The sequence below is a fragment of the Lycium barbarum genome, chromosome 11, assembly GCF_019175385.1.
Source record: "Lycium barbarum isolate Lr01 chromosome 11, ASM1917538v2, whole genome shotgun sequence".
Taxonomy (NCBI): domain Eukaryota; kingdom Viridiplantae; phylum Streptophyta; class Magnoliopsida; order Solanales; family Solanaceae; genus Lycium; species Lycium barbarum.
In genome coordinates, this window is record NC_083347.1 from 116,827,862 (window position 1) to 116,849,220 (window position 21,359).

General features: G+C 38.4%; 2 protein-coding genes and 1 non-coding gene across 3 annotated transcripts in view; all 3 read left to right on the top strand.

Annotated features, from left to right (window-relative positions):
* LOC132620354 (tyrosyl-DNA phosphodiesterase 1) overlaps positions 1-8,389 on the top strand; it is a 29,838-nt gene extending 21,449 nt beyond the window's left edge. The window contains exons 12-16 of the mRNA XM_060335019.1: positions 7,081-7,134; positions 7,248-7,338; positions 7,428-7,505; positions 7,595-7,733; positions 7,967-8,389. Of these exons, the coding sequence (XP_060191002.1) occupies positions 7,081-7,134; positions 7,248-7,338; positions 7,428-7,505; positions 7,595-7,733; positions 7,967-8,064 (460 nt within the window). The 3' untranslated portion in view covers positions 8,065-8,389. The remainder of the gene's footprint in view (positions 1-7,080; positions 7,135-7,247; positions 7,339-7,427; positions 7,506-7,594; positions 7,734-7,966) is intronic.
* On the top strand, positions 4,207-4,312 carry LOC132620557 (small nucleolar RNA R71). Its single transcript, XR_009575000.1, has one exon. It is a non-coding gene; the product is annotated as a small nucleolar RNA R71 (small nucleolar RNA).
* A 1,591-nt stretch (positions 8,390-9,980) lies between the features above and the next one.
* LOC132617685 (protein translation factor SUI1 homolog 1) lies at positions 9,981-13,785 on the top strand. Its single transcript, XM_060332746.1, has 5 exons — positions 9,981-10,155; positions 11,260-11,347; positions 11,943-12,148; positions 12,778-12,831; positions 12,911-13,785. The coding sequence occupies exons 2-5, from the start codon at positions 11,311-11,313 to the stop codon at positions 12,953-12,955; spliced, it is 342 nt and encodes a 113-aa protein (XP_060188729.1). The 5' UTR covers positions 9,981-10,155; positions 11,260-11,310; the 3' UTR covers positions 12,956-13,785.
* The last annotated feature ends 7,574 nt before the right edge of the window (positions 13,786-21,359 follow it).

The window sequence follows — 21,359 nt, forward strand, 5'->3', positions numbered from 1 at the left end:
CATGTCAACCAATAACTGTTCTAAATATGCATTTTTCAAATTTTGGAGGGGTCCAAAATTTTCTACAACCATAACAACATGCCATCAGTTACAGAGTAACACCAAATAAGTCACAACTACTCTATTCAACCTAAGTAACATCCTAAACGTGTCAGTTTCAACAAAAAATATAAAACCCCTCAGGAAAAGAACTCTGGCAAAGAAAAGCCGAGGGGGTCCTAAACACATATGTACAATACAACAATACCAGATAGCCACCCCCAACTAAAAATTTTGCAGTGTCCTCACTGCATCACATAAGCATACAAAAAATCTTAGGCATACCTGCTAGCACTGAGTGCTATAGTCATCTCTGCTCACCCTCGGAGCTGAAGCTGCTGGGCTCTCGCAGGACAAAATCTTCCTCATTTTCCTCCTCATTCTGTGCTCCGCATACACTCCTCATCTTGTTCAAAAAATTGCTTTGCTTTTTGGCATGCTCTCTTGCCTTTTTCTGCCTCCTCTCCATCTTACCCTGCTTTTCCTTTATATGCTTCAGTTCCTCCACTACACCTGCTAATGTTGGACCACCAGATCCAGAAGGAGATGTAGATGTGCCCTCTCCAGATGGGCCCGAAGGGAGACTAGCCACTAGTTGCTGAATCCGAGTGTCCACCCATGGACCTGGGTGGAGATTTACTGAAAAGGCCTGGCGGCCTCTTGCAGTGGTTGAAAGATTGGTATAGCTGGAGTAGGAGCAGGCGCCCCATCAGTCGAGACCGATGCAGTAGAGGTGAACTGCCCAAATGAAGGGGCTGCTACGTCAATCTTCCTTTTCTTCTGCGCATTACCGGGCCCTCTTTTCTTCAATGGATGAATCGGTCCGCCGGGCCCCTTTTCTTTGTCACCTGGCCTCGTGGGCACCCTATCAGTGGAGCACAAATAAGTGATCAATGACGGGAAGAATAGACTCTTAGTCCTTTCAAGCACCACCTCCCGTATTTCTCGCATAATTAGCCTCCCCACGTCAACAGGCAACCCTTCCATCACAGCACAAATTAGTTTAGCCCTATCAAGGGGCACCTCTGAATCATGTTTGGACGGCAGCACCCTGGATGTCACAATATCTAGCCAATTTTTGGCCTCAGCAGTGAACTCTGTGGAGTCAATCTTCCTTTGCATTGTGGTCAACCACTTTGGTTGCTCCCCACCGTGAAGGTGGGTCACAAACCATTGTTGCTTCATTTGTTCGTACCTCTGCGCCATCTCACTGTTATTACCATCCTGCAGATTGTAGTAGGCATTGATTCGAGAAGCATTGCACAGGACATCTACGCCTTTGACTTTGACAATCGCCCGATCTATGTCTGCCGCTGCAGCATTTGCATAGAATTCCCGCACAAGGGTATAATTTGCCTAACAGCGCGAACGCGCTGAAGGAAAATGGCAGTCCAGAAACAGAATGCTCGCACAGAGCTGCTCGAAACTTTTGTGATCAATTCCTTTGGCCTAATTGCCTCATTATACATTGTTTTAGGTATTCATATGTGTGCTCGACATGTGTGTTCGTTTTGTAGGTACATAAGCTTGAAAAATGGCTACAACATCCAATGTTGCCCAAGTGCCCTTGATTGAATACTACGATACCACCACTTTTCAGTCAGCAAAATGTTCGAAGCTCTATGATAGACTGCTGGGAAAGAGCTTCATCGAAGAAAGGGGCATCGTAACAGAAAATTTGGAAGAAAAGATGCTCGAGTTCTATGAAAGGCCGGTAACAAGCAGATGGATACGCTTTGCGGATGAACCAATCAAGGCAAATTATACCCTTGTGCGGGAATTCTATGCAAATGCTGTAGAGGCAGACATTACAGATCGGGCGATTGTCAATCTTGCACCCGTTCGCTCTTTGATGCTACTAGATAGATGAGGCAAAATGCCTAAGTTGGGGGTGAATTAAATGTGGAGTAGATGTTAAAAACATAAGTTGGGGGTGGTGGAGATTCAATGTGGTAGTTGCATATAAAAAAAAATCAGAAAATTGTCACACAAAAAGAGTGCAAGTTAGGTAGAATAAAATCACATCGAGGTCGAAAACTTGAAAGAAAATAAAGGGGTGGAAAGAAAAGAGAGGTGACAAGATGTTGTAGTGTTCAAGGAGGGTGAGTCACTAATATCCAAAAAGTATCCTACCCGTCCCTAAGCCTACATTACAAGCCAGAACAAGTCCTAGTGTGATCACAACCGAACGAGCCTAGGATGAGAACAGAGAAAATAAGGGCAAGCCTATGGTATTTGCATGTGTAGATATGAATTTCTTTGTGAGTGAGTGTTTTTCTCTTCTCTTTCGTCTTCGTCCCATTCTTGTTGTAGATATGTGTGCTGGGAGATTCTTTGGTCTATGTGAGGGCATAAGGATGAGAATTGAGCAAAATAAAGTGACCGCCTAAGGTAGCGTTTGTGTGCATCATAATATGTTCGATAATGTAATGTCATGCATTGAAGCTTCATTGTTAGTCATAGTGTTCCTGAGTTGTGTATATTGGTTTAAAATAGAGAATGGGGGTGGTCCTTGGAAGAAAAACATGCATGCCGGTGGTTCAGAGTCAAAACCAATGTAGACATTGTTATTCTATGATATCTAGGTGTTAGATTGAGTCGTTGTTTTGTATGGCTTGCTTGAGGACAAGCAAATACTTTAAGTTGGGGTGTTGATGTGGCGTGATTTTACGCCACAATCGATGTTTTTCGGCTATAAGTTTTACTTGTTTTTAAGCAAGTCTATGTGATTTTACGTGGTTTTTATTATGTTTCAGGTAATACGAGGTCCCTAGAGCCTACGTGTGGAAAACAAGCGAAAAAGAGAAAAAAAAGTTGATCACCGGAAACAACTGGAGATTCTGGAAATTTTGGTGGAAAATTACTCTGCGCGTTCGCGCAGGTAGGTCACGCGTTCGCGCCCACACGCGTCAGTGACTCTGCGTGTTTGCGCCAGTATCTCACGCGTTCGCGCTGAAGTAACAGAGAGATGCTGACGTCATCCACGCGTTCGCGCTGAAGTAACAGAGGGATGCTGACGTCATCCACGCGTTCGCGCAGCCACGTGGCGCGTTCGCGTTGAAGGTTTTCCGGCCCAGTCCGAACAGAACTTGGATTTTGACGATTTTTGCTATTCTAGTTCTTTTAAAAAGCCAACTGAGGGTATTGTAAAATTATCTTTGGCATAAAACACAAGTTTGGAGGCTAGGGTTCCTACGTAAATATTCTTTCTTTTATTTAATCCTTGTTTATGGGAATGTCTTGGTGAAAATTAAGATTGATACTCTTGTTATGCTTATTTATTCATCGGCATTATTCTTAATCAAGTAAGTTCTTGTTATTTTAATTATTCTTGTTCTTGAACGTTTCTCAAGGGAGTAGCTAACCCTAGGACTCGCCCATTTACTTTGTTTGAAACTCGGAAGAGGAAGAACGGGGTTGGGATAGAATAATTAACATGAATTTGGGGCGTTAACCCTCATCTAATGGAAGTTGACCTAGGAAAAGGTGATACCACTTGTAGCCATATTCGGGTGTTCTTAATGCTTCTAATTGCTTGAGGGATCTTCAATTGGGTAGTCTAGTTAATCTTCGGGAGAAGTTAATTTAGAGTCATTATCCGAGGCTAAATAACATAAACTTGCTATTATTTATAATTTGTGAAAAATATTGGATCGTTACTTGAGAAGTAGTTTCCTTTATTCCATTCTTGTTGTCATTGATCAATTTACTTGCTTTCTAGATTAGAATTTATATTTCCGCATTTTATCAAAACCTTATCAAAAACCACCATTGATGAGTTCGGTCTAGCTATTGTTAGTGATAATTCCTAATCTGCTTAAATCGCCTACATATTGTTCTCTGTGGGATTCGACCCCAACCTTGTTGGGTTACTATATTTGACAACGTCCGCGTTATGCCATTAATAGGTGTAATTTGAGCGTATCAAATTGAGTGTGAGTGTTTTGATTCTCCTTCACTATATTCTGGATCATAGCATTACCATACGGTACCACATCAGCATTGTTTGAGTGCCAAGCTTGATTATGAGTAGTCAGCTTGTTAAGTATGGTGGTCACTCGTTGATAAGTTTTGTTCATGAAACACCCATCAGCTGCATTATTAGCAACTGACTGTGTCACTGGATCTAGCCCTCGGTAGAACTTCTCCATTAATATCTGTTCAGGAAAATCATGATTCGGACTCTTCTGCAAATATTCCTTGAATCTCTCCCAGGCTTCATATAGTTGTTCCCCCGGTCGCTGCTTGAATTCATAAATCTTGTCTCGAATTTCAGCCTTCTTGCTAGGGGGGTACCACTTTGTGAGAAAAGCAGTCACCATCTCTGCCCACGAAGTAATTGAATTTCTGGGCAGTTTCTCGAACCATGTTCTTGCCTCTCCAGCTAAGGAATATTTGAATAATCTCAACCGAATAGCATCTTGTGGAACGTTGTTCTGGATGTGATTAGCACACACATCCACAAAATTTTGCAAATGACGTTGAGGGTCATTCTCAGTAGAGTTCCAAAAGTATCCCTCAAGTTTCAACAGCTGGTATAGAGAGGAGTCAATTTTCACAGTAGCAGCTCCAACTCGAGGCTGAACAATAGCAGATGCATAGTCCTCCTCTGGAACAAGATCAGCAAAAATATTCTCATCATCAGATTCATTCACCTGATTGTTCAACCGATTCCCCTGGTTACCAGCACGTTGATTTTGCTGATTTTGATTTATGTTCACCTGGTTTACACAGAGTAGCAAACAAGGTGTGATGGAATAAGAAAAAACTTTAATCAAAGCAAACACTGTTTAGTAATTTCAAAACCGTATTCTCCGGCAACGGCGCTAAAATTTGATACGCTCAAATTACACCTATTAATGGTATAACGCGGACGTTGTCAAATATAGTAACCCGACAAGGTTGGGGTCGAATCCCACAGGGAATATGGTGTGAAAAGGTTACTAAAGTCGTAGGATGCTGAGTTCTAGGTCTAATGTCTTAATCCGATGATTTTGGTAAAAGTTGGTTGATCTATAACTAATTGCTTTCTACTTGCTTTGGTGGAAATTTATGGTAAAAGAAATTAAGGTTGTGTCCCCGTTAGATAGGGTGTATGATCATGGGTATTGACCTTGATATACTTATAATGGATCATTATATGAATGCACTTAATCTCTATGTGAATCTCTACTATTTCCCAATAAATAAAGATTATGTCTTTCTATGATTTTCCCAAATATAAGAAAGTAACCATGAAGAACGATTAATCATGCCAAGTAAATTTTCCTTATTCCTAAGTGAATTTATTAAACAAAATTTAAAGCTTTGAGTCCTTGTTAGTTATTCTTACCAACCCTAATTATTTTCCCAAATAAATCAAGGTTTATGGTTTTAATCAATGTTTGCAACCATTAATTATGAATGAAGAATGAAGAATAACTAAACCCTAATAATCCATTATGTGTATATCATTCACAAACCCAATCACAAAACACCCATCATTGGGTTCACAACCCTAGTAAGGTAATTTAGCTACTCATGACAAAGAACAAGAAATAAGAAATTGAAGAATTCATAATTGCTTACTTTGGAAGAAAAGAGGAATTGATAATACTTGAATTGATGTTTGAATCTTAAAAAACTAGAGAGTATTTAATGTTCTAAGTCAAGAGACAAAAATATAATAACTGATAACTAATAAAAACCCTACAATGACTATTTATAGGTTTTGAAAACATAAAAGTTACAGATTTGCACTTTGGTCCCGTCGACACGAAATACGGTCCGTAAATCAGTTTACGACCCAGTCGTCCTTCCAGTTGTGAGCAACTTCCATCTTTCGAAATACGGACCGTAAAGTGGTTTACGGCCCGTAAACCGCCCAGTCGTCTTTCAACTTCCAAAACTCAGACTTTCTGCCAAATGCTCGAATGGTTAATTACATGTTGAAATACGGACCGTAAACTGAAATACAGTCCGTAAACTGAGTCCGTAAATCACCATGTTCTCAGCCTGCCTTTCTGGTTCTGCTATCTTTTAATACGACCATGGAATACGGCCCGTATTGTAGAATACGGATCGTAAACTGAGTTTACGCCCACTTCTGTACTTCCAACTGCTTTCATTCCAAATCTGCTCCGTTTCCTGAAAAACACTAAAAATCACGTAAAATCACATAGCCTTGCTTAAAAACAAGTTAAACTTATAGCAGATAAGCATCGATTTGTGGCGTCAAATCACGCCACATCACACTGCTTCTTGTGAAAATGCATATGTACTTGTATACTCACTTGCCTAAAATTCCAAAAGCCCGTTTTCATCTATTCCCAATACCAAGTACGTTAAAAGAAATATATCCAATATGTTGTTCTAGTGAAGCTCCAGTGTGACTGCATAAAAATTGTTTCAATGTTTGAGCCATCGGAACAAATGTTGTCAGAAGCACAAAACATGTTGAACGTTTCGCCTCGCTTAGCAGGTGCTTTAGTGTTGTTATCATGGCTCTAAAGCATACTTCTCCTTGCCAAAGAGCGTAATCCTAAAGACGCGACACTAAACAATTGATATTTCACTTTATCGTAAAAAAAAAAAAAAAATAATAATAATAATAAAAACCAATTTTTCTGTCCTTTTTTGTGTTATACATGCTCATAATTATTAGTCTTGGACTACACATACATATTTGTATTTTTCTCCATCTGTGTCTTTCTTTATTAAGGCCATGCTATATTTGCGCTTTCCTCTTAAAGCTCCAATGGACCTTAAGAGTTTTATTGTGCCTTTCGCCTTTGATAACACTGAGAACAAAGAATTATTTATTTATTTATTTATTTCTGACTTGATGAGATTTCCATCTGAATATTGCTTGAGCTTTGCTGATATGTACTGATTTAGCTGCTGATGAATCTAGTTGCATAATCAGATTTTCCTTTCTTTATTTGTGGGTGGCGGTGGTTTTGAGGGGGGAGGGGGGGTTAATAAAGGATTGCATAATCAGGATTTTAGCTCCTGTTTATTTTATTGAGAAAGGACACTTACATTTAGTTCTTCAAATTTCAGCCGTGCAATGCCTCATATTAAGACATTTCTACGTTACAACGGTCAATCGTTAGCGTAAGACTTCTAAGACTGCTTTATTTCTTTTAAAGATATGATTTCCCACTAGACTTGTATGTTGGATGATTTTTGCTTTTGTCAATATTTGTTTTCTTAATCTGATAAAACAGGTGGTTATTGCTTACTTCATCAAACCTCAGCAAAGCTGCCTGGGGCAGTCTTCAGAAAAATAATTCTCAGTTGATGATTCGGTCTTACGAGGTATTTTTGCTTCTCTCTGTAGATTAGAAGCCTTCTTGACTTGAGCTTCCAGAAATGACAACTGTGATTGTAATTTCTGTTCTTCACAGCTAGGGGTGCTCTTTTTGCCATCTTCTGTTAAACGTGCATGCAGATTTTCTTGTACAAATAATGGTTATCCATCAGAGGTACAACTATCATCTAGGTTTTTCGTGTTAAGTTTATGCTTTATTTGCTTGGTTTGTATCGTACGGTTTTTTATTCTTTGGATTTTCAGGACGGAACTAGCATGCACGAAGGGAAAAAAATAAAGCTGGTAACTCTAGCTTGGCAAGGAAAGGGAAATGATGATGATTCTGAAGTAATCAAATTGCCAGTGCCTTATGAGCTTCCTCCAAAACCATATTCCCCTGAAGGTCTTAGCTCTATTTTTGTACTGGATTCCTATTACAGTCAGACCTCTCTATAACAACATTTCATTATAGCGGTCATGTTTTATTTGGAACCAATTTTTTATGTTCTGTTATATTATATGTTCTGTGTAACAATATTTATTCAGGCTAACGATGCTGTTATAGAGAGGTTTGACTGTGTACTACTCTCTGAATAACATCAAGCTCACTTTTTTTTTTTTTTTGGTTAAATGCAGATATTCCTTGGTCATGGGATCGTCGATATACCAAGAAAGATGTTTACGGCCAAGTTTGGCCGAGGCAAGTACAGCTGTACACCAACCAAGGTTCCTGATATTCTCAGTGATGGGATCGATGAGTTAGGCGAAACTTAATGAACAATTGATAGTAGATTAGAGCCATGCATCTGTATACATTCTTAGGCATGAAAATTTGGAATGTTGGCAATATTTATGAGCTGGGTTTCAATATACAGTTGATGAACTTTTCATCAGTTGGCACTAGGTTAAAGTCCTTGCTTCTGTATATATTCTTTACGCTTGATCTCTAGAATGTTGACACCATTTGTCAGCTGGTTCTCCATAGACAGTTGATGTGTAGGAATTTTCCCACCTTGTCTCGTACTTTTAGTTCTAGCTTATTACCCACATGGTTTACTAGTCCTTGAATTGCCTTAGCAATGTACTAATCTTCTCCAGTGCCATCTTTGTTTTAATAGCTATGTTATTCGGGTTAAGCTTGCTCGCACTTCGACTAATTTCACAGGGTACATGCCTTTCACCAGCACAAAATATTGGGTAACTCTGTCCGTCAAGGCTTGGACAGATTGGAAGAAATTACCTTGTGATTGTGCATCTGCTATATTTGAACTTGAGACCTCATGATTCACCTATATCTTTAATCAACTCAACAAGCCATCAATTGGTGATCGGTAAAAATGGTAACTAAATTGCTATCACATTCATATTCACTAACATTGTAAGTTCTTTATTTTGCACTATCAACTTTTGCCATCAATTGGTGAACGGTAAAAATGGTAACTAAATTGCTTTCACATTCATATTCACTAACATTGTAAGTTCTTTATTTTGCACTATCAACTTTTAACGGTACGGAGACAACCCGGGAGCAATAGCTACTATTTAGGCGAACTACTATTTAACATCTTCTCTGGGCCTTGAACATTTCAATATATCCTTATTGTTATTTTATTGAAAATTAGAAGAATGTTGCCTTTCAATTCGGCGTATAGTACTTGCATTGAGGTTAGGTTAATTTGGATTCGCGCTCGGAAGTCCCGCATTGGGGGTAAGGCACTCTTTAACAAAGATAACTTGATACCCAGGGCTCGAACCCGAGAACTTTAAGTAAGGATGAAGGAGCACTTATCACTCAATCACAAACCGATCTAAAAGACAAGGAGTATGCCTTCAAGGTTGTCAATTCGGCAAGACTTCGCGAACAATTTACTAAAATAAGGAGAATAAGAATAATACAAGTCTTGTTAGTCCGGTAAAACTTGTGAACAATTAAAGAACACATATAAGTTTTGCCTATTTGACAGAACTTGTAATGATTTGTACAGAAGTTATGCCCAGTTACATAAGTTATGAACAAAATAAGTTTTTTCAATCTAGTAAAACTTGTGAACAATTTGAACCAAATTTATGCCGTGACTGACATAACTTTGAATGCATGTTTTGCCAATCCGGTAATAATTGTGAATAATGTAACATGATATATAGACTGATTACATTACTATAAGTCTGGCAAAACTTGTGAACAATTGAATAATAACATACAAGTTTTGTCGATCTGGCTGTGAACAATTTGTACCAAAGTTATGTTCGGTCACATAATTTGTGAACAATACAAGTTTAGGCAATCTGGCAGAATTTGTGAGCAATTTGTAATAAAGTTATATCCTGTCCGACATAACTTGTGAACACGACAGATTTTGCCAATTCAGCAAGACTTGTGTACCAAAATTATTCTCAGAGCTTATTTTTGCACAAACTTATAAACGGGGACAAAATTCAAATAGAGTCACGAAATGATCCTATATGTACAAATCATCAAATACCATATGATTTTTTTATTTTATTTTTAAAAGGGAAAAAACAGCAGAGAGAATATGAGCATTGAGGTTGGCCACCATGCTCGGGTCCTAATATCCGTTAATAAATGAAAGATAATTTTGTCACCTGAGATTCCAGAAAAAAGAACAACAGTCCAAGTGTCTGATCAATCTAAAATATTTCAACATTGTCAGTTTTTCTATCTCTCTCTATATAACCAAACCTTCTCTCTCTGCACCCATTTCATCTTTTGCACATTCCATTCAATATAAAATAAAAAATTGTTGAGATTTCCAATTTCATCTCTCCACCATCCACCCCTATCCCTGTTTCTTCTTCTTGGTCAGGTAAATTCTCCTCCATTTCCAACTTATTGTAAACAAGAATGTATTTTTTTTTATTCTTTTTTCTTTGTTCTTTAATGTAATCCTTGTTTTTCAAGAGTCTGTTATGATATCAACGTGCACCATTATTTCTTCTATGATTGGTTTGTTTGGATGGTTTGTTGTGTATTGTTTCATAATGTAACGTATTATATTGCATTATATTGTATTGTTTTGATGTACATAACTTTTTGAAAGATTGTGTTGTTTTCTGTCGTTTCATAATGTCATGCACCAACAATTTGAAGGATAAACGACACATTATTACAAAAGAACAAGTAGATGTATTATCTTGTGTAACAATGAAGGGGGATAATCGATCAATCAATCAAACTACGGTTCAATCACAGACTAGTTGGGGTCGGACGAATTGGGAGAAGGAAAAGACTATCAAATGATCGATTCACCATTAAAGAACGTTAACCCAAGAAAGACGAATATTGCGGTGTTCTAATAGAATTAACAGATCAAACAAGAACTTGATGAGCAAATTCCGCTGACAAAAGAAAAAGAGAACTTTTTGAATTGTGATACCTAGCGCCCCCTGATAACAGTGGTGATAGAGTTAATGTGGTACCTCAGAAACTGGGATTTGACGGTATCTAATATAAGAACAAATTGTTTCAAGTTAATCAGGTTTTTGTTTCAGTGGCAAGGATGTTGAGCATGATATCGGCAAATTGGTGGATTTGCCTTTTTATCAGGTTCTTGCTTGGAAAATAAATTGCTTGGTCCATAGCATTTAGGTTACAAAAAATGGATGCTTTCGAAATTCTTGTATTCTGCCTTGAAAGCAATGTGTATGTTTATTCATTATTTTAAGTTAGAAGCTTCATTTGAATAGTATAAATTTGTCGCTTAAGGAAAGCGTGCAACTCTACTACTCTTAGGTTGAATGTGCTTAATCAGAATCCCCGCGACCAATAGAATTTATCAATAAATGACGGACCAAACTTACAATCATCTCTTTCATCGAATGACCAAACCTTTTCTGTCTTTTTTCATGTTAACATACTCTGTTAGTATATCTATGAGCTTGCAAGTGAATTACTTCTTTTTTCATTTCAGCTGGAATTTTGCATTCAAGGTTGTTCTCTGTACTTCTTACAAGCTAGGTTCATGTCTGAGCTCGATATCCAAATCCCTACCACCTTTGGTACGTCGTATCTATTTTATGTTATTGTTTATGGCCTTATCAGTGGTTTTCCATCAGTTACAGCAGCTTTAATTTAGCTTTTTTTTGTTTTTTAACCATAGTGTACAGGCCAGCTTGCGGCGTACCTCGACTAGTTTCATGAACTAATTTTACTTCTTGCTACCAATTTCTCTTCTATGCTTCCTAGAAAGCAATGTTGTAATATGTTGCTGATGCAATTTAGTTGGTGCTAATCTATTAAAAGACACAGAATTTTTAGCTTTGTCTATACAATCCTCCCTTTCCCATCTAAGAAATTTCTTTGAATTTCAATGCAGCCACTGAAAACCGATTATTTCTTTCTTTTCCACTAATACAGTCAAACCTTTCTATAACGACGTCGTTTGTCCCAAAAAAAAAATTTGGTAACTTATAACGGAATGGTGTTATATAGAACATATAATATTACATAACATGAAATTCGGTTCAAAAGAAAACTTGGCCGTTATAGTGAAATATTGTTATTGATAATAACTGTTTGTAGAGAGGCCTGACTGTGTTCTTGACAACAACTGATTGGAGTAACACTGTTTTGTGCCTTATATCGTGTGGACAGATCCGTTCGCTGATGCCAATGCTCAGAACTCAGGCGCAGGTGCGAAAGAGTATGTGCATATTCGAGTTCAGCAGCGAAATGGCAGGAAAAGTCTGACTACCGTCCAAGGCCTGAAGAAAGAATTCAGCTACAATAAAATTCTGAAGGACCTCAAGAAGGAGTTTTGCTGCAATGGTACCGTTGTGCAAGATCCAGAACTCGGCCAGGTGAATAATTGATGCTATTTTTTCTTTCTTCTCTTCCCCTCTGAGCCATAGAGGAACAAAGGAGTTAAGTAAGGCAATTCTCGTTCTTTGGATCAACATATATGACCAAATAAAAATGAGTTCTTCACTCTTTTTCACGTGCATCCGAGAGAAAAGGTTACAATACTAAGCCTCTCCCCTGCTGGAGAGCCTCCAGGACAAGGAGGCTGTGATAAATCCAGAGGCAGATACAAGATTTGAACTTTATGTATTCGAGTTCGGGATTCTGCCACAACTCACTTGATCTATTGGGGTCAAAATTAATTACTTGTATTTATTTAGTGAATTTTTTTACCACATATACAAGGTTTGAACCAGTGGCGGAGCCACATTGAAGAAAGGGGGTTCATATGATACCTTGCTCAATTTTTTTTTTTTTTTTTTTTTTACTTATTATACCTGTATATTACAAGCCAAAAATAATAAGTAAAATGCATGACAAATACAAGGGTTGAATCCCCTTGACTTGAAGCACAAGCTTGATATAGTCTATTTTTATAGAAGATGAATCCCGTTAATGAAATCTCTGGCTACGCCACTGGGATGAACACTTCTTGTTTGTCTTCTACTGATTTTTTTCCATCACACAGGTTATCCAACTTCAAGGCGATCAGCGGAAGAACGTGTCAACCTTTCTCGTACAGGTTTAATTCATCCTCTGCCTGTATACATAATCTTAGAACGGTTTCAATAAACACGATTTCTCTGATTTTGTGATTTTAGGCTGCCATTGTGAAGAAGGAAAACATCAAGATTCATGGTTTCTAGACACAAGCAAAGGAAGGGGATTGATGCACATTTGTGATTGCAACTTCCAGTTTGTTTAATTTTATTACATCCAAGCGCCACGACCGACGGTTTCTGAGTTTAACAACACCTTCTGTATATAGCAGAAGCTGATATTAGTAGCTTGTTGATGTCCAAAATCAGTATATCAAAAGTTATCTGGTGGTTGTATGGTATGCTGCTAATTTTTCTGAATCCCCAATGGAGGTGGAGAATCTGCCCAAATGTTTACCAGATTATATTTTATTTTGGATGAACATCATATGTGTCATTCTGTATATAATTTACTATCCGTATTCATTAGCTTATTTCATGAGCTTTTTGTTTGTATTTAATGTAGCTAATTTGAACATGTCTTGTTTAAATTTACTTTGGCATGTGTGTGATCCAGTTTTACCATTTTAGAGCAAAAAGGGTATATAGGGATTTACAGGACCGAATTTCGTATAGCTCCTCGAAATTGACCTATGTTGGGTCCATCCCATAATTTGAGGAAGGAAACATCTCACTCATTTTAAGGAAGAAAACATTTCCCTTGTTTTGAGGAAGAAAACATATTCCTTGTTTTAAGGAAGAAAACATCTTCCTTGTATTTGGCAAATTGTCAAGTGCTTGCTTGAGTCACAAATGACATCAATAGGTTCATTTCATCTCTATAAATAGGGAAACCTTCTATCATTTGTAGCATCACCAAGAGCAAGAGAGAAAAACAGTAAGGAAAACACTTGAGTGAGATATAGGTATTAAGTTTAGGATTGGTTTTTTGTAATAGTTGAGTGTGAGAGTTGCTCCTCCTATTGTAATTCTGTTCCGGTTATTAATAGAAGAATTTTCCAATCCTAACAAGTGGTATCAGAGCTTGGTTAATCTTCCAGGCCAATCTTTTAAAGTTTCGTAAAATTTTCAGTCAAAAATTTTTTGTCCCAAAATTGTGCTCTAAGTATATCATTAGAAAGATCTCGTTCCGAGGATTCCGAATATATAATTTTCGGAATTTTTCGACCACCGGAAGGCCTCCAAAAGTCCAGTCAAAGTTTCTCTGTCCACCATCGCCGCCGCCGCTCCGCCACCTTCCGGCCACCAGCTCGCCGGAGAAGACGACCGGAGAAACCCGATCCGACCAACCCATTTGACCAGAACCAAATTTGGTCAAAGTCCAATTGCCACATCATCCTTTTGTTGACTCTTTCAACCAGCCAGTGGTTAAACCGGCCCGGTTCGGTTTGAATTATTGCAGCCCGGTTCACTCTGTTTTTGTCCGGTTTTCAGATTGGTCAGACCGGTTCCTTAGGTTTTCGACCATTCCGGATTCAACCGTGAGTCCCGTTTTGCCTGATTCTGCTTCCACAGTCCAGTACAAGCAGATTAGGTGCACTTTATCATGGAGAAATCATCATCAGATACCATGATTCCGCTAACATCTTCAAATTATAACATGTGGAAACCTCGTATGGAGGACTTGTTAAATTTGAAGGATTTAGCCGAGCCGCTTGAAAATAAAGGTGTCAAACCCGACAAGAAGAAAGACGAAGAATGGGTAAGAATGAATAGGAAAACGGTCGCACAAATTCGACAATGGATTGACCATAGTGTATTCCATCATGTCGCGCAGGAAACGAGTGCTTACAAACTTTGGGAAGAGCTTGGGAGCATGTACCAAGCAAAAACGGCTCGAAATAAAACATTGTTGATAAGGCGATTGGTAAATCACAAGCTACGTAGCGGTACCTCTGTCACAGAACACACAAGTCAGTTCCAAGATCTCGTGAACCAGCTAAGTGCAGCCGAATGGGTTCTCAAAGATGAGGAGCAAGCAATCTTGCTCCTAAGTTCTCTACCTGATAGCTGGGAGACTCTTGTCATCACTCTCAGTAATTCCGCCCCCAATGGTAAGGTGACCATGCAGATGGTCACGGACGCCTTAATAAACGAGGAATCGCGAAGAAAAGAAGCCGGGGTAGATCAATCATATGCCCTTGTTTCTGAAAATAGTGGACGCAACGGAGGTAGAAGCGGAGGTAGAGGAAGAGGCCGAGGCAAAGGTAGAGGTCAAGGTCAAAGTAGAGGAAGATCTCAAGTTCGAGGGAGATCACGAGAGCGGGGAAAGTCCGTCGATACCAACACTTGGTTCGAGGGCTATTGTAACTATTGTGGCAACTATGGCCACAAGAAGGTGGAGTGTCGAAAGCTTAAACGGGAGCAGCCTCAAACTAACCAGAGTTCGAGCAAGGAAGATGGTGAGACCATGGTCACCGTGTCACCAGACATTGCACTTGTTACATGCGGAGAGAAAGCATGCCTACACGTGGGCACAAATGATATTGAGTGGGTGATTGATACTGCTGCATCATTCCATGCCACTTCACACCGGGATTTGTTCAGTACTTATAAATCTGGAGACCACGGCGTTGTGAAGATGGGCAACACCAGTTTCTCGAGCATTGTTGGCATTGGTGATGTGCACATAAAAACCAGCAATGGAAGCTCACTTGTGTTAAAAGAGGTTCGTCATGTTCCGGATCTGAGATTGAATCGGATCTCAGGAGTAGCTCTGGATCGACAGGGGTATGGAAATCTGTTCAAGGATGGTACGTAGAAGCTGTCCAAAGGCTCTATGGTTATTGCTAGAGGACATATTTGTGGTACTCTTTACAAAACCAATGTAAAGTTGTATCGACCGAATCTCAATGCAGTTGAAGAAGAGACATCGCCAAACTTGTGGCATAGACGATTGGACCACATGAGTCTGAAGGGATTGACGACTCTTGCAAAGAAAGAAGCCATCTCAATAGATAAAGATATACTTTGGATCCCTGTGATCACTGTTTATTCGGGAAACAACATAGAGTTTCTTTCAGTTCCACCAGAAAGAATCGTTCTGAGTTGCTGAGCCTTGTCCACTTTGACGTGTGTGGACCCATTGAAGAAGAATCTCTTGGTGGTAGCAAATACTTCGTGACATTCATCGACGACGCATCACGGAAGGTTTGGGCTTATTGTCTCAAATCGAAGGATCAAGTATTCGATCGTTTCAAGACATTCCATGCTATGGTAGAAAAGGAGACTGGAAAGAAGCTGAAATGCCTCCGATCCGACAATGGAGGCGAGTACACTTCCCGGGAGTTTTTGGCATATTGTGTTGAACATGGGATCAGACATGAGAAAACGGTGCCACGAACACCACAACATAACGATGTAGCTGAAAGAATGAACCGCACTATTGTTGAGAAAGTCCGATGCATGCTCAGTATGGCTAAACTGCTAAAGCCATTCTAGGGAAAAGCTGTTCTGACAGCTTGTTATCTTATAAACAGGTCACCTTCAGTCCCATTGAACTTTGAAGTTCCAGAAAAGATATGGTCTGGGAAAGATATTTCATATTCTCACTTGAAAGTGTTCGGGTGCAAGGCATTTGTGCATGTATCCAAGGAGTTGAGGCAGAAGCTTGATCTCAGATCTACTCCGTGTATCTTTATCGGCTATGGAGATCAAGAGTTCGGATACAGGCTGTGGGATCCCGAAATGAAGAAAGTGATTCGAAGTAGAGACGTCGTGTTCCATGAAAACCAGTTTCATGAGTGTGCTCCAACAGTCAACAAGCAACGAAGTTATCATGCTCTAGATGATATCCCTGAATCACCACACATTCCTCTCAACAACGAGGAACTTCATGATAATGTCCATGATGAACAAGAAAACATTGATCCGGCAGATGTTGATGATGATCAAAACGAAGAAATTCTTGAGCATGGGGAGCTTTCACCCCAAGACGCAGCTGGAAATAATCAAGTTCGACGTTCTGCACGAGGGTTAATCCCTCAAAGGTCATACTCGCCAACAGAATGGATCCTTCTTACCAGCGAGGGGGAGCCAGAGAGCTTTCAAGAAGCTCAATCTTATCGTGAAAAATCCAATTGGCGACAGGCCATGGAGGAAGAAATGAATTCTTTACAAAAGAATCAAACATATGAGTTGGTGAAACTTCCTCCGGGAAAGAAGGCCTTGAAGAACAAATGGGTCTTCAAGCTCAAGAAATATGCTAGCGGAAATATCGTGAAATACAAGGCAAGGCTCGTAGTCAAAGGTTTCCAACAGAAGGAAGGAATCGACTTTGATGAGATTTTTTCGCCGGTTGTGAAGATGATGTCTATCCGAGTGGTTCTCGGATTGGTGGCAAGTATGGATCTTGAACTTGAGCAGATGGACGTGAAAACAGTTTTTCTGCATGGTGATTTGGAGGAAGAAATATACATGGAGCAGCCCGATGGTTTCCGAATCCCAAATAAAGAGCATCTCGTTTGCAAGTTAAGGAAGAGTCTCTACGGTCTCAAACAAGCCCCAAGGCAATGGTACAAAAAGTTCGACTCATTCATGCTGAAACATCAATACAAAAGAACAACTACAGATCATTGTGTGTACTTGAAGAAGTTCCCCGATGGAAAATTTATCATCCTTCTGCTTTATGTGGATGATATGCTGATAGTAGGCCAGGATGCAACTATGATCAACAACTTGAAGAAAGATTTGTCTAAGTTCTTTGATATGAAAGACTTAGGCCCTGCACAACATATCTTGGGCATGAAAATCATTCGTGATCGAAAGGTAAAGAAGTTGTTCTTGCCACAAGAGGAATACGTTGAACGCATGATCAAAAGGTTCAACATGAAAAATACCAAGCCTGTTGGTACTCCACTAGCAAATCACTTCAAGTTTAGCAAGGAAAGTTGTCCTTCTTCCGAAGAAGAAAAGAAAAAGATGAAAGCAGTGCCCTACTCTTCAGCAGTTGGAAGTTTGATGTATGCAATGGTGTGCACAAGGCTAGACATTGCTCATGTTGTCGGTGTTGTGAGCAGATACTTATCAAATCTAGGAAGAAAACATTGGGAAACTGTCAAGTGGATACTACGGTACCTGAAGGGTACATCCAGACTATGTTTGTGCTATGGGGGAGCTAAGCCGATTTTGGAAGGTTACACTGATGCTGACATGGCAGGAGATTATGATAGCAGGAAATCAACTTCGAGTTATATATTCACATTTGCAGGGGGAGCTGTGTCATGGCAATCCAAGTTACAAAAGTGTGTAGCACTATCAACCACAGAAGCCGAATACATTGCCGCAGTTGAAGCTGGGAAAGAGCTTATGTGGCTGAAACGTTTCCTTCAAGAACTGGGTTTCCGACAAGAAGAATACACAATTCATTGTGATAGTCAAAGTGCTATGGATCTCAGCAAAAACTCGAGGTACCACTCACGCACAAAACATATTGACGTTCGATATCACTGGCTCAGAGAAGCAGTCGAGCAACATGAACTGAAGCTCTCCAAGATCAACACAAACGAAAACCCTGCAGACATGCTGACCAAGGTGGTACCGAGAGATAAGTTCGAATTGTGCAAAGAACTTGTCGGCATACACTCAAACTAAAAGCCAGTGTACTCTCCTTCAGGTGTATGGGACTGGAGGGGGAGATTTGTTGGGTCCATCCCATAATTTGAGGAAGGAAACATCTCACTCATTTTAAGGAAGAAAACAAGGAAGAAAACATTTCCCTTGTTTTGAGGAAGAAAACATATTCCTTGTTTTAAGGAAGAAAACATCTTCCTTGTATTTGGCAAATTGTCAAGTGCTTGCTTGAGTCACAAATGACATCAATAGGTTCATTTCATCCCTATAAATAGGGAAGCCTTCTATCATTTGTAGCATCACCAAGAGCAAGAGAGAAAAACAGTAAGGAAAACACTTGAGTGAGATATAGGTATTAAGTTTAGGATTGGTTTTTTGTAATAGTTGAGTGTGAGAGTTGTTCCTCCTATTGTAATTCTGTTCCGGTTATGAATAGAAGACTTTTCCAATCCTAACAACCTACATACATAATATGATTTTCTCATACTGTTGGGACACTGTAGCTCCGTCACGGGTCAAAAATGCTTTTCAAAAAATATTTAAGGAGAGTAGCATTTCGTATATGACTAATCAATTTGAAAATCAATTTGCCAATATTAGAATGACAATTTGTGCTTAATCAAGTTTCAGAAAGTACTTATAAGAAAAGTTACTTTTTTCAACTACTGAAACGACCCCAAGTTCTCTCCAAGTGTAGGATAGAAAAATGATAATAGAAAAATAATAGGACCACACAGATACTAGTTAAACTCTTCCTTCAAAGGAGCACTTCGGGATCCAACTTCGATAGGCTAATTGTTTCTTCTTTCTTTTAAAGGTTAAACATGTATTGGTATTTGTCACTCTCCATATGAAATAATCAGTCCAAACAAAAATTATCAGTCACTTTTATTTTATTTCAAAAATCAAGCTAACCAATGTTTAACACTAAAAATGACACGTTGTTATATGCGTCACAATAACATTTAGAGAGTCTAATGCTAAATTGGAAAAAAAAAAAAAAAAAAACAAATAAAGATAGTACAGCAGGAGTGCATGGTAGGCACCAGCGGCGGAAATAGAATTTTAATAAAAAAAATCAATATATTATATACACATAAAAGAAATTGATCATGTATATACAATATAATTTCCGGCGAAGAAGATCGGATTAACCCCTCCCGACCCTCTAGCTTTGTCCCTAGTAGATGCACACCACAAATTTAAATCCTGCTACTCATAAAGTCTATTTTAAGTGGTGAATTAAGTTTTTACTTTCCAAATAAAAGAATCCAACAACCCCTGGTGCAATTTTACTTACTATTTTAAGAGAAAGGCTCTACATCACCTACCATTCAACAGTCAAGGCCTTCCTCTCCTGAATATCTGTGTTGTTTACTTGCCACTACTATAATATTTTAAGTCATTCGACAACACTGTGGAAGGTGGTGGTAACTTGAAGTGCAGAAATGAATTAGAAAAATAATAAGGGTCCTTTGGTTGGTGAAGAACAAGTTATATATGAGGTTTAAATATTAATGAAATCATTTAGTGGATGTTCTTTTGTTGTTAGATGTTTGGTTTATAGATGAAATATCCGAGTTTAATATAAAACGTTTGTTTCGTCGTACACTACAGAAGTTGGATAAACTTTTGTTTTCATTTTTAACCTTAAGATTTTTTAAAGGACTTTCAGAAAGAGCTTTGGATAAGGACATATTTGTCATTTTGATGTTTTATCCTGGTAGAGATGGAGTCCGGATTTGAAACCTATGAGTTCGGAATTCTAATCCATTTAAGTTACTGAATTTTAAATTAATAATTTATACATTTTTCAATGAATTTCTTAAGATAAATACATAATTTGAACTAAGCTATTAGATTTGGCCGAATGCGTAACCCAAACGCGAAATAAAATAATTCAGCATTCTTCCCATATTGGTATCCCTTATTCCACGTACAAAAGACCACTAATTTGTTTTTTTTCTTAAAAAAGGACTCTACCTAATCTGACGGCCCTGACTTATTATTTAAAGGTGATCTAATATACAGTAATTAATAGTACTCTCATTCTCCACTAGTCTACTTCCCAAAATATGGCAGATTCAGATCAACTTTCTTCCTCTGATTATACTCCTGCTGATTCTCAAGGTATCCACTATCACCTCTAATTCATGCTTTGATTTTTTTTATTTTTTTTTGACAAGTGAGGGATGGCTCAGTGGTTAAGCACCTCCACCCACGACCGGTAGGTCCTGGGTTCAAGTCACACTGGAGGGGAAGTGTGGAAACACTATAAATCCTCCTAAAAATGGGAGGGGGAAAAAAGAAAAAATTAAAAAAAAAAAATGCTTTGATTTTTTTTTTTTTTTTTTATGTTTATTGTTATGTATTTTATTTCAAATAAGTTGAGGTCGGTTATATACATGTTCACCGTTCATATGGTTGCGGATATTTGTTATCAGGAAAAGCATTGAAAGAAGCTGAAACTGAATTCTCTAAAGATGAAGAAGCATTGATAATCAGGATGTTCAATTTGCTCGGCGAGAGGTTTTTTCAACTTTTTTTTTTTTTTCATTTGACAGGCTTTTTTAGAGTCCGTTTGGATTTGCTTATTAAAAGAAACTGATAAGTATTGAATATTGAAAAATAATTTTAATGTTGAAACTGATTTTTAGAAATAAGTAATTACGTGTTTGGGTTGAAGTGCTAAAATTGATAATAAGCAGTTGATATATTTGGTAAAAGCGTGTTGTTGAGTAATTTTTAGTTAAATGACTAACATGTCCATAACATTATTTACAAAAATTATAAATTAAAAGTATTTGTATAAGGAGAATAAGAAATGACTAAGATAGAATGGAGAGGAGTTCTGATTACTGGTTCTTGAAGAATGTTTTGAGTGTTAGAAAAGATATTAGTGATAAAATAGTAAAATATTCGTTTAAACCAAAAATGTTTATAAGATGAAAAGCTCTTTAATTTTAAACTTTCTATTTTA